General features: G+C 31.6%; 1 protein-coding gene across 1 annotated transcript in view; it reads right to left on the bottom strand.

Annotated features, from left to right (window-relative positions):
* NAV3 (neuron navigator 3) overlaps positions 1 to 16,375 on the bottom strand; it is a 426,206-nt gene that overhangs the window by 358,910 nt on the left and 50,921 nt on the right. The window contains exon 5 of the mRNA XM_051962478.1: positions 14,139 to 14,322. Within this exon, the coding sequence (XP_051818438.1) occupies positions 14,139 to 14,322 (184 nt within the window). The remainder of the gene's footprint in view (positions 1 to 14,138; positions 14,323 to 16,375) is intronic.

Below are 16,375 nucleotides of genomic sequence, written 5' to 3'. Positions count from 1 at the left end.
TCCCTTTTCTCCCTTCCTTTCCTTTAACTTCCTCTTCTTCCTCTTCCCCTTATCCTTTAAGAAAAAAAACTGTTATCCACTGGATTAAAGAATGCTTAAGCAGTTAGATGGTATCTTGAATTTTAATTTTCTTACCATATATCCTTGGTGAAGTCATTTGATTCTGTTACTTTTCTCTATATTTTCATCTAAAATTGAAAACAAATCAAATGCTATGGTATTGACAACCACTGATAAACAGAAAAGATACACGGAAGACATCAATTCAATTTCATCCCTTCTAGTGACTTATTATTGGGCAAGAAAGAAAGGAAAAGAGGAAAGGGATGAGAGAGGGAGAAGAAGGGAAATAGATAGCATAGAGGAGGAGAGAAAAGGAAAGATGAATGGAGAAAGAGCGGTAGAAACAGGGAGAAGTCCCAGATAAGAAAATTTCCTCTATCAATTGATTTTTTGTAGTATTATAGCATATCTTCAAGTAAGGAGAGTACAAGATATTTGTCCAAAGACACACAGTGTTCTCAGACTTAATCAAGACTTGCTGGACCAAAGTCACCTCCCTACCTACTGTGTCACACCCAGATCACCTACAATTCTGTGTCAACATGATTTAAAAAATTGGCAGCAATACAGTTTTACCCACCACTTGATATGATGATAATGACAAATTAAATAATTAAATTAAAAATCCCCCAAAAAACAGGATCATAAATTCTCTTTCTTTCCATTTCTGTTGGCTTAAGAGGATCTATTGAAGAATCTGGACATATATTCTCTGGAGAAAAGAAAATGGGGGAAGGGAGGAGGATAAGAGGTGAACATATCTAAAAGATTAGAAGAATATGAAGCTTGTTCTGTTCAAGAACAGAATTCAGGACAAGTGGAAAGAAATTAAAAAGAAAGTAAATCAGGCTTGATTTCAAAAAAGAAAAAAAAAAAAACAACTTCTTTATAATTAGAACTGTACAAAATAGGGACAGATTCCTTTGAGATGTGATAGATTCTTCCTCAATTAAATCCTTTTTTTTCTCTTTAAGAGGCAACTCGGGGCTAAGTGACCTTCCCATGGTCACACAGCTAATGAGCATTTGAAGTTGAATTTAAACTCAGGACACCCTGATGCCAAGGCTGGTGTTCTATTCATTGTGCTATGTAAGGACACCTAGCATTGAGGTCTTTAAACAAAGGATGGATGAAAACTTGTCAGATAAGTTACAGAGATGTTCCTCTCTAGTTGATCACTGAGGTCCTTTTCAAATTTCAAATTTTTTTGAATTCGATAATCTTGAAAGTGAAGATAAATATCTTGAGAAGTTCAAGAGAAAGAGATAACTACCCTTCTTTCAAGTTTTCTTTCAGCCTTATTAAGTGAAACTTAGTTATAAGTCAGTGCCACAGAAAATCTCAGATATGCTGATTCCACATTCTAATTCCACATTTTAAATGAGTCCATGAAGAGGAATGATATTAAGTAAAGAGTAAATATTAAGTAAATTTGCATAATCCTTAAATTTCTTAGTTGAGACATTTGTGTCTTCTTAGGTCAACAAATAACTTAAAAAGAACACATCTGTAACTTACTCAACAAGTGCTCATATAGCCTTTTTTTAAAGATCTCAAGAAAGTGGGTAATCATTACCTCCCCCCCAAAAAATTACAGTTTTTGAATTACACAACTTGTTAAAAAATGTTTTCCTTATATAATTTTGGAATTTACACCTAGGGCATTATATATGCTTTTGTGTATGCAGAAGACTTTTAATTTGTGGAGAGAATGCTGACATAACACTATATCAAATATAGTGAAAACACTATAAACATGAAAGGAAGCGTCAGTGTGAGCATTTCAGGAGAGACACTTGTGGTAGCAGACTCTCTTTGGGAGCAACTCCAGGGAAGAGAAAGAGGAGGAAAAAAGAAAGAAAGAAAACTATAGAACCTGCAGACATGTAGAAGAAACCAGCTCCTCATTATATTTTTTTTTGATTTTTACCCTTCATCCCTAGAGACATTGGTGAATTTCCTTTTGAGTAAGATGAAGAGTTCTTCTTTGGTTTGTGGTGAGATCTCTTATTCTCCTAGCTGGAATGATTTTTCACTTTTTTTATTATTTGGCATAATCTAATCTATACAATTTCTCCAATTTTGGTTTCTTCTTTTCTTTGAATAGATGGGATTACTCAATATTTGTTATTTTCAAGAGGGCAATTTAGTAGATGTAAACTCGGGGTTACTTTTCCCTTCTAAGAGTGTTTATAGAAATAATTTTTGTTTCTTGCCTATAGTAAAAATGTATGTGTTTAGTAGGACGGTGTACAGACAGATATAATTCTAGTCCAAAACTCTTCTATCTTTTTAAAGACAGGAAAAATATCAAGTATCCAAATACATCTCTCCAATTTCCATCAACATGATGACTACACTCTCCTTTGGAGAAGTATGAGCCAAATTCCAGAGATATTTATCCATTCTAATTCAAAATCCATATGTATAATACATAAATGTATAATATAGTTTAATTCACACATGGCATCTAGGTTTATATGGAACTTAATTTGCCTGTCATGTGCATATATAACAGGAAGCTAATGCCTTTTGCAATCATGAAAGTGTTATTGTTCACTAGAAAATTTTAGTTCATCAATATCTTCCCCCCAAAATCATATTTGGAATGGAATATATTATGGGCTGACCAGAGTTTAGTAAAGTAAAGCATAAAATTCATAATACTCAGCACAATAACTGTCAAATAATAGGTACTTCATAAATGTTCACTACTTGATTTTTTTTAAAAAGAAAGAAAATTCAGGTTCAATAACATAAAAAAAAATAAAAGATAAAACTATTGTTTAGCTGTTTTTCAGTCATCTCTGACTTTTCATAACTCCATTAGGAGCAACGATATTAGAGTGACTTTCTATTTCCTTTTTTTAAAACAGATTTTACATTTTACAGATGAGGCACAGGGTTAAGTACTTAAGGTTACACAAGTTGTAAGTGTGTAAGACCAGATTTGAACTCAGGAAGTGGAATCTTCCTGACTCCAGACCTATCCACTGTGCCATGTAGTTATGACATCCCCCCTCAAAAAAAAATTTTAATTATATATAAATTCTGACAAGATTTCCAAGAACTTATATCCCTTTCACAGGATTTTATTAACAGAAGTATTCTTCATTGACACAGCATTTGATTTACATTGAACTTGTAGTGCCCAAAATCCACCAGTCATTTTCAGACAAACTTCTTTTCACATGGGCTTCTTGGTCCTGGCATTAGTAAAAGTGAATTTTTTGTTGTTCAAATTAAGCATAAAGCTTCAGTTTTTTTCTCTATTAGATATCATCTTATTAAATTTGATCTGATGTATAGCATCTCAGGATCATTTTTAATTCTTTTTCATCCAGTGTTTAGCTATAGTTTGGTGCTATTAAGAAATTATCAAAATTGATAATGACATAGATTCTTTTATACAAGCCACTGATAAAAAATAATAATAATAAACTGCATAACAACCAGAAAAGAAACTTTGAATATTGCTTCCATTTCTTCATCAAATCAGTAATTATCGCTCCATTCAATCAGTTCCAAATTTATTATAAATATAATTGCAAATTACGATAAAGGGGCCTCCCTGCTTAAATTGCATTTTATTTATTGCACTTTATAGCTGCTCTTATTCCAAGGAAAATATTTAAAGATACACTTGTCTGTGTACAGCTGTTAAGTAACAACATTCAATTACTATCTCCATTATAGAATTTGAAATTTCTGATTGAAGTTATTATAAGAGTCCATTGATATCAAAGTTTTCTGTATAAACCTTGTCTAAAAATTACATCATATAAGCTCATATTAAAAGTCAAATTTTCATTTACTATTGCTGTCTTTTCTTTTTCTTATCTCAAATTTTATTGTATTTCAAGCTAAACGTATTCAAAATTTGCTATTATTCCAAACATGTTTTTATTTTTTTTTATTTTTATTTTTATTTTATTTTATAATAACTTTTTATTGACAAAATTTATGCCAGGGTAATTTTTTTACAACATTATCTCTTGCACTTGCTTCTGTTCTGATTTTTCCCCTCCCTTTCTCCACCCCCTCCCCTAGATGGCAAGCAGTCCTATATATGTTAAATATGTTGTAGTATATCCTAGATACAATATATGTTTGCAGAACCAAACAGCTCTCTTGTTGCACAGGGAGAATTAGATTCAGAAGGTAAAAATAACCTGAAAAGAAAAACAAAAATGCAAATAGTTCACATTCATTTCCCAGTGTTCTTTCTTTGGATGTAGCTGTTTCTGTCCAACATTTATCAATTGAAACATGTTTTTATTTATAAAAATTCAGCTTGACATAGTCAGTATATCCTATTTTAACATTTTTTTTCCAATTTTTGATTGAGTGCTTTTGTTTTTTCATGGTAAGCACTAATTTCTTATTATCATTTCTTATTTATTTTATGAACTTTTATTTTCTATTTTGGTCTATTTTGGAATGTCTTGCTCTTGATCTTTGGCTTGTATAAAAGAATCTATGTCATAGTTATCAAATTTGATAATTTCTTAATAGTACCGAACTATAGCTAAATACTGGATGAAAGACAGAATTAAAAATGATCTTGGTATGCTATAACGTAAGATCAAATTTAATAAGATTATATCTAATAGAGAAAAAGCAAGATTTTGTCTTTCATAAGACTCACTTTCTTTCATGTCAGGGAACAGGCATTTAATAATCACTTACCCTGTGTCAGACATTATGCTCCTCACAACAATTGTGTCAGAAAGATTTTATTATCAACCCCATTTACAGATCAATACATGCTGTATATATACAGAATCTGAAAAAGTGATCTAAATATCTATGTCAACCTATTTTATAGATAACTTAATAATCAATAAATAACAATATAAAAATACAAAAGTAATGAATTAAGTTCAATCAATTTGTAATAAATAATTCTAAGAAATAAATATAAAGGCAAAATCTAATTAACTTATAAAGTAGAAGGAAAAAATCAATGAAAATAATTTATAAAATAGTAAATAAGATGTTCTATCTTCAAATAAGAATAAGATGCATGGGAGTTAGTGAAAAAAATTACTAGAGATGTGAATTTTCTATTCTAGTCCAGGTACTCCAAATGCTGCCTCTCTAAATTTCAGTATTTTCAGGAACAATGAACATTATTTAAATTAGATAAAGTTCATTAGGCATTATCTAATGTTTACCATGCTAATAATATTCTAAGGCTCTAAGAAAAAAATTCTTAGTTAAAATTACAATTTCTTCCTTGTAAAATTAATGACAAAATTCAGCAAAAATTTTGAAGATAAATTACCCCAGGAATAAGAATTTATAAAACAATGGTTTTCAAGACCAAGAGTAGATGCAGTACTTAAAAGAATATTTCATCATATCGTATTTATCCATTCTGAAGATACTGATTAATTGGTACCACATGCAAAGTGATATGTAAAGTACTACTGACGACATAAAGATAAATAGGACACAGTCAATTACTTTTACTTAGTAGTACCCATTTATGTCAAGTCAAATGACAGGGTTATTTTTTTCCCCAATGGAATGATAAAATTGGATACATTAAAAAGAATACAAAGGAGAAGAATAAGGACTGAATGTCATTATACATATACCAACACACACACACATAAAGGATATAGAATAAAGTTGATTATCTTGATAAATCTTATTGAAAATAAAATCCTAATAGATTTATATTAAATTAGCTATGCAAGATGCCAACTACAGTCATAAATCACTACTATGTGGATAGCAGTAGAATAGAACTTTGGTTCTATTGGTTTTGGTGATAGAATAGAAATTTGAGATGGTTTGGTCTAACCTGAATAGTAAATTTTCTTGAATAATTCATCTCCTAACCTCAGTTTTCTACAACTCATCTGACTTTGTATAACAAAAATTAAGATGAGTACTTATCATGTGTTGAAGAAAGATATTTTCAGGAAGGAAATCTGACCAGAAATATTTTATAGAAATATGTAGATTTAGAAATAAAAATATTGAAGGGATTATGTCCTATGAAGTGCACTCCCAGTTTTATAAATGAAAAGCCTGAGGCACTATTAGGGAAAGCAAATTACCCATATTAACTTGCATATTAAGTAGCAGAGATGAGATTTGAAACTAGGACCTCTGACTAAAGAACCACCTGTCTTTCCATTCTATCAGTCCTTTCTCCATTTGAAAACTTCAATTAAAAGGATATAAATGGTGACTATAAAGAAAAAGACTACTGAAAACAAAGAAAGGATATTAAAGGTCAAATTTTGTTACTGTAGCCAATAATCCTAAATGATATCCCCCAATTTCAGTGGTTTCTTATGAGATATTATTTTTCAGAATTATAGGCAATAATTCTTTTCTACATTGACTGAGAAAGGGCCTAAAAAAATTATTATTTTAAATTATACAAAACCAAATGGGAAAAAATGGGAACAGTTATCATTTTCAGGAACTTAGAAAGAACAGAAACATATTAGTGGAATTTTGAATTGTTTCAACAATGCTGAGAAACAATTTAGAATTATAATAAAAAATGGACCAAAAATTTATACCCTCTGACCTCCAGATTCTACCACTACTACTATAATCTAATGCCAGTGAAACATTTAATGTATATTTATTCTTTATTACAATATATATTACAATATAAAGAGGTAAAGAGAAAAAAACAGCATAGATATTCAATATTCAATATTTCAAGAAATTGTGATGTTTTATACATTGTTCCATGTATGTGCTTTGCACTTAGTAAGTTCTATTTAGATGTTACCTATTATTGTTGTTCTTGTTACATGATATTCTTTTGGGTAGATATTAGGTTATAGTAGGAAAATATAATTCACACACACATACACACATGCTCGCACACACACACACATACACACACACACACACACACACACACACACTCTTACCCCTATTTGCTTCAGTTTTCTTTATCTGTAAAATGAGGCAGAAAAGGAAATAGCAAACCATTCCAGTATCTTTGCCAAGAAAACTCCAAATGGGACCAAAGAGAGTTGGATGTGAATGAAATAACTCAACAACAACAAAAATAACAAGACACTTCAAACATTAAGAATGATATTCCTGTATACTGTAACATACCTAACATATATAGGACTGCTTGCCATCTAGGGGAGGGGGTGGAGGGAGGGAGGGGAAAAATTGGAACAGAAATGAGTGCAAGGGATAATGTTGTAAAAAAATTACCCTGGCATGGATTCTGTCAATATAAAGTTATTATTAAATAAAATAAAATAAAATATTTTAAAAAAAGAATGATATTCCTGAATTAAAGATCTTCAATATAAAATATATTACAAAGAGGGGATAGTATTATTCCTTTTCCCAAATATTTTAACAATAGGAGATAGTAGAAATGACTGAACTTTATGAACTAAACAATCTGTTTCCTACCATCATTGTCAAGGAAGAGAATAATCTAGTATTTTCAATGGGGACATCTGAGTTTTATTGTGAAGAAAGGATGGGATTCAATCATCTTTTAATCAGAAGTGTTTGCTTTTGGTTTTTTAAATATTTTTTTCCCTTGGCTTCAGTCAAGTACAAATGGAAATTTTGGAAACTTAAATGCCTTAATATTAATTTGTTTTTTCTAAAAAGAAGGCGAATAGGATATAGTTCAAAATCTTGGACCATGTCAGTTTAGTCTTGAACTTTATGCCCTTCAAAAATCCCAGGTGCGCCTTCAAAAGAATTCATTAAAAGAATTCAAAAGAATCCTCATTAATAAGGAGCATCTGGGATTTCCATTGGGCTCATCATCATGATGTGGGATAAAATGACTTATCCATCCGGTGAGATTCTGCTGACAAGTCACAAAATGCAGTTACTGCCTATACCATCAGTGAGATAAGATTCTTACTTGAATATACAAGTGTTTCTTTTCAGAAGCTAGATGGCTAAAAAAATCATCATGACAGTGAATTTAGACATATTACCATGATAACTTAATCTATAAGTGAAAGAATATATAAAATAAATTGTAATTTTTGTTGTCTCAGATCACTACTGACATTTATAAATAAGGCCACCAGGCATAGTGTACTGTGTTACTTGGTGAAACCTCAAAGTGGTAAGGAAGTGGAAAAGTGCCTGTCAAAGATATTACAAAAGCAAATTCACATACATTGGAAGATGCAGAAGAACACGAGATTAAAAGAAATTTATGAAATTTAGGGCACCTCTTCCCACACTGATAGCTATTATCCATTACTTGAATTACCATGCTTTTAACCTTCACATACTTCTCAGACTCTGTCCTTGACATATAACTGAGTCCAATGCCACCTTAATACTCCTGATTTTAATCAATCCAGTAGCCTCAGCCTCTTTCGATAATATTTAACATAATATTCAGCCATGTTAAAGAGTATCTAGAATAACAGGCCAGTAGATAATTTAAATAAATTGTATGAAAAGCCCTCTAAAATCCATAAGATGACAAATACAAACTAGAATTTATGTCTTTTAGCATCTAAAAAAATTAACTGTTGTTCAGTCATTTTAGTTATACCCAATTCTTCATGGTCTTATTTGGAGTTTTCTTAGTAAAGATAACTTGAACAGTTTGACACTTCCTTCCTCTTTCATTTTACAGAAATTACAGAAATTACATCATTACAGAAATGAAAAGCAAAATGAAAGGCAAAGTCTTTCCCAGGATCACAGAACTAGTAAAGGTCTAAGCCCACATCTGGAAGCTGAGTCTTCTTGATTCTTAGTATTTCATCCACTGTGTCCCTCCTAGATGCCCACAAAGAAAAGGAATACAAATATGTAATCAAGATATTTTCTTCTGTATTTATTTTCTACTTTCTATTTCATTAGCAATCAGATATATTCTTTATTTCATTACATTGGCCCTTATAGACAGATACACCTGGAAAATACTAAAATGTTTCTTTAATTTTACCACACATATTTTTTCTTGAATTTTACTTTTCACAATTACCAAAAGGAAACGTAACCAAATTATACTTGATATTTTGATGGATATCTACTTTCATCTGTATGGGTACTCCTTCCTCAGAGGCAGGAAATCACAGTCTACATGCCTTATCCTCCTTCTCCTCCTTGTACCATTTTAATTTAAGTTCCTCCACAATCCTATCTAAAGAATTTTCTCCATCAATTGGTAGCATTCCTCAGGTTCTGGTAGCAATAAGGTAATGATGTCAGCACAGTATGCTACCTCTTACTATTACTACAAAACCAGTCCCTGCCTTTTCCAATTATGTTTTCTTCATAAGTTTATTTCATAAAAAATCTTATAAACAAGTAATGATATCCTGTTAAAGCTTACATGAACTCTCAATATTCCATTATGCCTTGGATTATTTCTAAATTTATAATTATTTTAAATCTCAAATTTTTCTGAGATGCTAATGTTGGAATAAGCAATGGAAGATTATAAAGAGCCAGAATAAAAATTAGGAAGCCCTGGGCATAAGAAATTCTACTTCTGGCAATATTGGCTGTTTGACCCTAAGCAAGGCATCTAAGTTTCTTAAGTGTTCTAAGCAACTTTTTAAAACTACATGTCTTAAAGATGATGACCTACATCAGGAGAAGAATATTCCTCACTGGGAGTTCATTAGACAAAGTAAATCTGGCAGCCAGTTGTTATTATTGTCCTTTTTTGAAGAATTATCAGTAGCATCTTCTATTTTGTGATTTCCTTTAGGAAAGGAACTGGAGTGGTTTGGTATTTCCTTCTTCAAATCATTTTATAGATGATGAAACCAAGGAAAACAAGGTAGTGTCTTTCCCAGAATCACATAACTAATATGTATCTGAAGCCAGATTTGAACTCAGGAAGATGAGTCAACTCCAAGTCTGTCACCCTATCCATTACATCATTTAGCTTCCTCATAGAAGCACTCACCACTGCTATGAATAACTGAGAAGGAAGAAAACACTGACATCAAAGAGGAACCATAAGTTTCCCACTAAAAGTAGTCAGGGGTTCACAGATAAAGAGGGGAGGAATCAGAGCATTCTTAAATATTGAGATTCAGCCATATAAAGCAGGAAAAATGAAGTACTGGATTATTTCTTGCTCATAACAAAGATAACACTTGGCACAAGCCAGAACTTCCAAACATGTAGAAATATATTTTGAAGCTATCAGGGCTACCTTTGTTGAATATTGAGCAGAGAACCAAAGGACTTTGAAGCATTGCTGAATGTGTTTAGGAACAGTGCTATAAGCTCAGTGTACTAATTTTGCCATCATAGTAGCATCCTATTTTAAAAATGTTATTTCAGATGTATGTGCTTCCACATAAACTATTTAGGATTCCTACAAACAAGTTTAATTGATGCTCAAGATCTATAAAGTTAGGGAGAAGGAGTAGCATTTTGACCACCAGGCCACTAATGTTTTTATTTTTTTTTTAATTTATGCAATAAGCATATCCACAATATAGGATAACTTTAAAAAAAGATAACTCCACCTCAGCTTTTGTGATAAGAACTCACTGGTTTGCAAAAAATTCTGGGAAAATTGGAAACTAGTATGGCAGAAACTAGGCATTGACCCACACTTAACACTATATACCAAGATAAGGTCAAAATAGGTTCATGACCTAGGCATAAAGAATGAGATTATAAATAAATTAGAGGAACACAGGATAGTTTACCTCTCAGACCTGTGGAAGAGGAAGGAATTTATGACCAAAGAAGAACTAGAGATCATTACTGATCACAAAATAGAACATTTTGATTATATCAAATTGAAAAGTTTTTGTACAAACAAAACTAATGCAGACAAGATTAGAAAGGAAGCAATAAACTGGGAAAACAAAAAGGTCCTGATAAAGGCCTCATTTCCAAAATATATAGAGAATTGACTCTAATGTATAAGAAATCAAGCCATTCTCCAATTGATAAATGGTCTAAGAATATGAACAGACAATTTTCAAACAAAAAAACTGAAACTATTTCTAGCCATATGAAAAAATGCTCCAAGTCATTATTAATCAGAGAAATGCAAATTAAGACAACTCTGAGATACCACTACACACCTGTCAGATTGGCTAGGATGACACGAAAAAATAATGCAGAATGCTGGAGGTGGGAAACCTGGGACACTGATACATTGTTGGTGGAATTGTGAATACATCCAGCCATTCTGGAGAGCAATTTGGAACCATGCTCAAAAAATTATCAAACTGTGCATACCCTTTGATCCAGCAATGTTACTACTGGGTTTATATCCCAAAGAGATTTTAAAGAAGGGAAAGAAACCTGTGTGTGCAAGAATGTTTGTGGCAGCCCTCTTTGTAGCTGCCAGAAACTGGAAACTGAGTGGATGCCCATCAATTGAAGAATGGTTAAATAAATTGTGGTATATTAATATTATGGAATATTATTGTTCTGTAAGAAATTATCAGCAGGATGATTTCAGAAAGACCTGGAGAGACTTACATGAACTAATGCTGAGTGAAATGAGCAGGACCAGGAGATCATTATATACTTCAATATGATGATCAATTCTGATGGATGTGGCCTTCTTTAACAATCAGATGAACGAAATCAGTTCCAATAGAGCAATAATGAATTGAACCAGCTTCACCCAGTGAAAGAACCCTGAGAGATGCCTATGAACCACTACATAAAATTCCCAATCCCTCTATTTTTGTCTGATCACACTTTTGAGATCCTTCACAGGCTAATTGTACACTATTTCAAAGTCCGATTCTTTTTGTACAGCAAAATAACTTATAGACATGCATACATATATTGTATTTAACTTATACTTTAACATATTTAACATGCATTGGTCAACCTGCCATTTGGGGGCAAAGCAAATTGTTTGCAGGATACAAAGTCTTTCTTAGGATCAAGCAAGACCTAAATCAAGCACTACTTCTAATACTAAAGGTCATGTGACTCTGGCAAACCTTGCAAAACTAGAAAAGAAGTCCCTACCACTCTTGAGTCAAAATGTCTAGCTTGTATATTTCAATATCTCTCCTGAACAGCTATCAGCTAACTTCATCTCCAGTGATACAGCTTCACTGATATTACTTGATCAAATATCCCATTCCCCAGAGTCCAGAGCTATCCCTTTTAATGGAATGTTCTCCTTTCTCATTCCCTGAACTTACATCTCACCTTCTACCAGAAGCTTCCCCCGATTGCTTTTAATTCTCATATTTTCCTCTTTTCATTATTTCCAACTTATCCTATGTATTGTTTCTTTCAAAATAATTGTTTTTACATTGGCCCATTAATCTGTGAGATCCTTTTAGTCTGGGAGTTTCTTTGCCTTTCTTTTTATTCTTGTGCTGAGATGCCCAATATATGGAATGCACTTAATTTTCATTTCTTAACTGATATGAATATATATATATATACATATATATATATAAATGTACATGTAATACATATATATGATATGGAACACATGAAAATATCTTTAATGTCAATAAGAATTAGACATTTCCCAAAGAAAGAAATTATCACTACACTGGAAATATGAAGTCAAAAACTGGGATTCACATTTATTCAAGAAACAAATAATATCTATTTGTCAAAGGCTAAAAGTTATGTAAAGCATGATTAATGAAATATTTTGATTTCAATTACAATTGTTTAAATCAATTTACATTCTAAAAAACTTAATCCCTTTATTTTTGTATGCTATTATTATTATTATTTTTAGTTACCATGTCAACTTCCTGTTCATTTCAATGGCTTAAAAAGAACTCTAGGAAATCTTTTTTACTAGTGATGTTTTCTTTATATTGTAAGTTAGAATGTGAAAACCCAAAAGAGGAAAGAGAAGTGAATGACTTCCCCACCCCCCACTCTGGCTAGAGGCTTTCCTTCTATTCTTTATTTAATCCAAAGAACTCAGAGCAGAAAATGTCTTCATCACAAATTTGATGAGTATAATTCTTATTTGATTCTGCAACAATCTACTTTATGGTTTTAACAATCTCCTCCCTTTCCACACAATTGCATTTGGAAGAGATGAAGGATAATATTCATTATATAACTTGTGATGTTTTAGTAGTACATCCTCAATATTTCTACAGCTAATAATAAAGGGGAGTGTAATATGCAGGTAAATAAGATCTGAACACAATTTCAAGCATTAGAATGATTTTTTTACATTTAGTAGATGAATAGTCAGACAGACCTTCTGAATTAGATGACATTTGAAACAACATTTCTGTTGATACAGGTCGATAATTGAAAATAAGAATGACAAAAAATAGTACAAGAATTTTATAAATACTTTAGTTAAATAGAATGTTATTTCTAAAATATCTAAGGCAAAATGAAACTTTTCAGATTTCCAGCTTTAAGATTACTGTGTGTATGTGTGTTGTTAGCGGTGATTTTCTTTAAGTGAGGCAGGTCAGGAGGCAAGTCAAAGTCAGCTTTTAGGAAAGAAGTGTCATAATTATACTTTGTTTTGAATAGGAGAAAAGATCCTATCAGGAAGGAGAAGGGAAAAATCAGGTGTTTGAAAGCATCTTAGGCTCTGTGACCATGCACAAACAACACTTACATGGAAGGAATTAAACACACACACACACACACACACACACACACACACACACACACACACACCAAAGATAAAGTAGCCAATTATTTGTTTTGCTGACTAGATTTTTAAAATAACATCAGTATCTCATCAATTAAAACAGTCAAAAAAGATTAAATAAGTCCAAAATGAGGGAAAATGTGATAGTTTAAATTCATCAACATAATTCAAGAATGAAAAGGGTACATAAAATATATTTCTGTCATGTCTCTTGCAGTAAACACATTTAATACACATTATTATTGTAGGGAGAAAAGGGGAGGGATCACAGAAAGGAAGAGGTGCACCACATGTCCAAAATGTTTTTATTCCCAAATATGAATTAAATAGTTACAAAAACACAAGATTACCAATTAAAAGACACACAATAAACAAATCAAGCTTGGCTTTTTAAAGTTCATTCCATAGGATTGTCAAAACATACCTTTGATTTATTATTATTTTTTCTGATCAAAATCAGCTAGAATCTTCCCCTTTTCCCCTGCATCCAACTTACCTGGACTGCATATCTTGTTGAGTTTTGGACTGGCTGACTTCAGCTGGTAGTGATGGATGACTAATGTGTTGCTGGAGTTCTACTACAGACTGATAGTACTGTTGTTGATGGTGCTGCTGCTGTTTATACCGAGATAAACTAAAAAATAACCCTAAAATGGCTTTCAAATTTCCATTTCTTATTTCTGTTTAAAAAAAAAAGAAAGGAAAATATAAATACCATAATTTAATTTAATTTGATATTATTGCTGCTATTATTATTATTATTATTATTATACGTGCACAGAAAATACTAATTAAGTTTTAGATATCATAATTTGTAAGTCTGGAGAGAAAACCTGACCTTTTCAAATAGTGATAGAGTTGGGAGAAAAGATTCAAAAACTATTCAAAAGAGAATTGTTTCTGCTCATTCAGAGACTCTCATTTCTCTTTAAACAACACAAAAGCTTAGTGGCTTCTTTTTAAAATATGTGTTTCAATATATTACCTCAGTCACATTTCTTTTTTTTTTTTTTGCTGAGGCAATTGGGGTTAAGTGACTTGCCCAGGATCACACAGCTAGAAAGTGTTAAATGTCTGAGATCAGATTTGAACTCTGATCCTCCTGACTACAGGGCTGGAGCTCTAGCCATTGCACCACCTAGCTGCCCCCTCAGTCACATTTCTACAGATCTGGAAATGGTTCTTACTATCAAGTATGTAAAGAAATCATCCCTATATTTTATAGTTGCTGACAATAGGTCTGGAGTTTATTTTTTTATTTACTTAATTTATAAATAAAACAAGAATCACTATAACATAGTATAATAAAAATGATTGCATATGAAACTCCAAATCTATGATGTATAATTTACTATTCCTTTTAAATATAATAAAGTTTTCACATTAATTTCTTTGTTTTTCTTGCCCACCCCAAATATGGCTATTATTAAATGCAAATAGATTTGTATATATAAATACATATCTAAAAATATTCTATACAAAATTCTATTTATCAGTTCTTTCTCTGGACTTGACCCATCAACAGAATTTCTAGCATGAGAGGTTCCTTCTCTTGGCCATTGCTATCAGTTTTTTTGTATATGCACAAATTAATGAGATTTTCCTAAATACAAGAGCACAACATCCAGGAGACTGAGATTTAGATTTAGTTTTTCTAAATGAAAGTTATAAATCAATTTCCCTTTTAATGACTTCATTTGGGGGTAATGACTTTCTATTTTTTTAGTCATTATCTTAATTGCCTATCACAGTGTCTGACAATTAGCAGGTGATAAATGAATACTTTGTTCCCCAAAATTTATTCCCTCAAATAAATCCTTTATTCCCCAACATTTTGTCTCCTATACAAAATTTCAAAGTCTAATATTTCATAGTTGTGGGTACCTGCCTTGCTGACAAAGACCAGTCCTTGATATATTGTCATCTAAAGTTTCTTTGTCCCAAAGATTCATTACCTAGTGGCAATTTTCCTTTGAAATATACATGTTTTATCTTTTCATTGTATATAAGTAATTTGAGGGTGGAGATTATTTCACTTTTTCTTTGTATCTTGTTGATATTCATTTGTTTTCACTTATGTTTGATTTCATTTATGGTTTATATAACAAAGAATCTGCAATGCATTGTTATTTCCTTCTCTAGTTCATTTTACAGATGAGGAAACTGAGGCAAACAGCATTAAGTGATTTAACCAGGGTCACACAACTAGTAAATGTCTGAGGCAGAAGATATAAGAAACATCTTCTCAGGAAGAGAAGTTTTCTTGACTCCAAGCCTGGCATTCTATCCAGTTTACCAAATACCTGTCTCTTTTCTTTGAAACCCCAGCATCTATTACAATACTTCATATACAGAAGCTTGAGGTAGTTCATTGATTGAGTTGATATATAACTTAAGTAATATTTCCCAGAGCTTATGTCTTGCTTATATTGACTTTTAGAACTTAGAATCACTACCAATGCATGATGAGACATCAGAGGACAGTTATTATCATTATTTCCCTTAGATATATGATTAAACATTTTTTAAATGGAACAGCTGCTGCCAGCATTTGAAAGTTACATTTGAGTTTTATTCATTTATTTCTGTATTACTATAATAAAGGAGGACATGAATGCCAGTTACAACCTGCAGCTGACCTTCATTATAGTAGTTATATTTTAAATTGATTAGGGAAAAATAAATAGAATAGAGGAAAAAAAACCCTAGGAGATCTGTAGTAATATTTTTAAT

The sequence above is a fragment of the Antechinus flavipes genome, chromosome 5 (genome assembly GCF_016432865.1).
Source record: "Antechinus flavipes isolate AdamAnt ecotype Samford, QLD, Australia chromosome 5, AdamAnt_v2, whole genome shotgun sequence".
Taxonomy (NCBI): Eukaryota; Metazoa; Chordata; class Mammalia; order Dasyuromorphia; family Dasyuridae; genus Antechinus; species Antechinus flavipes.
Note: the sequence above shows the minus strand (reverse complement) of the source record. Positions and strands in the feature narration are given on the sequence as shown.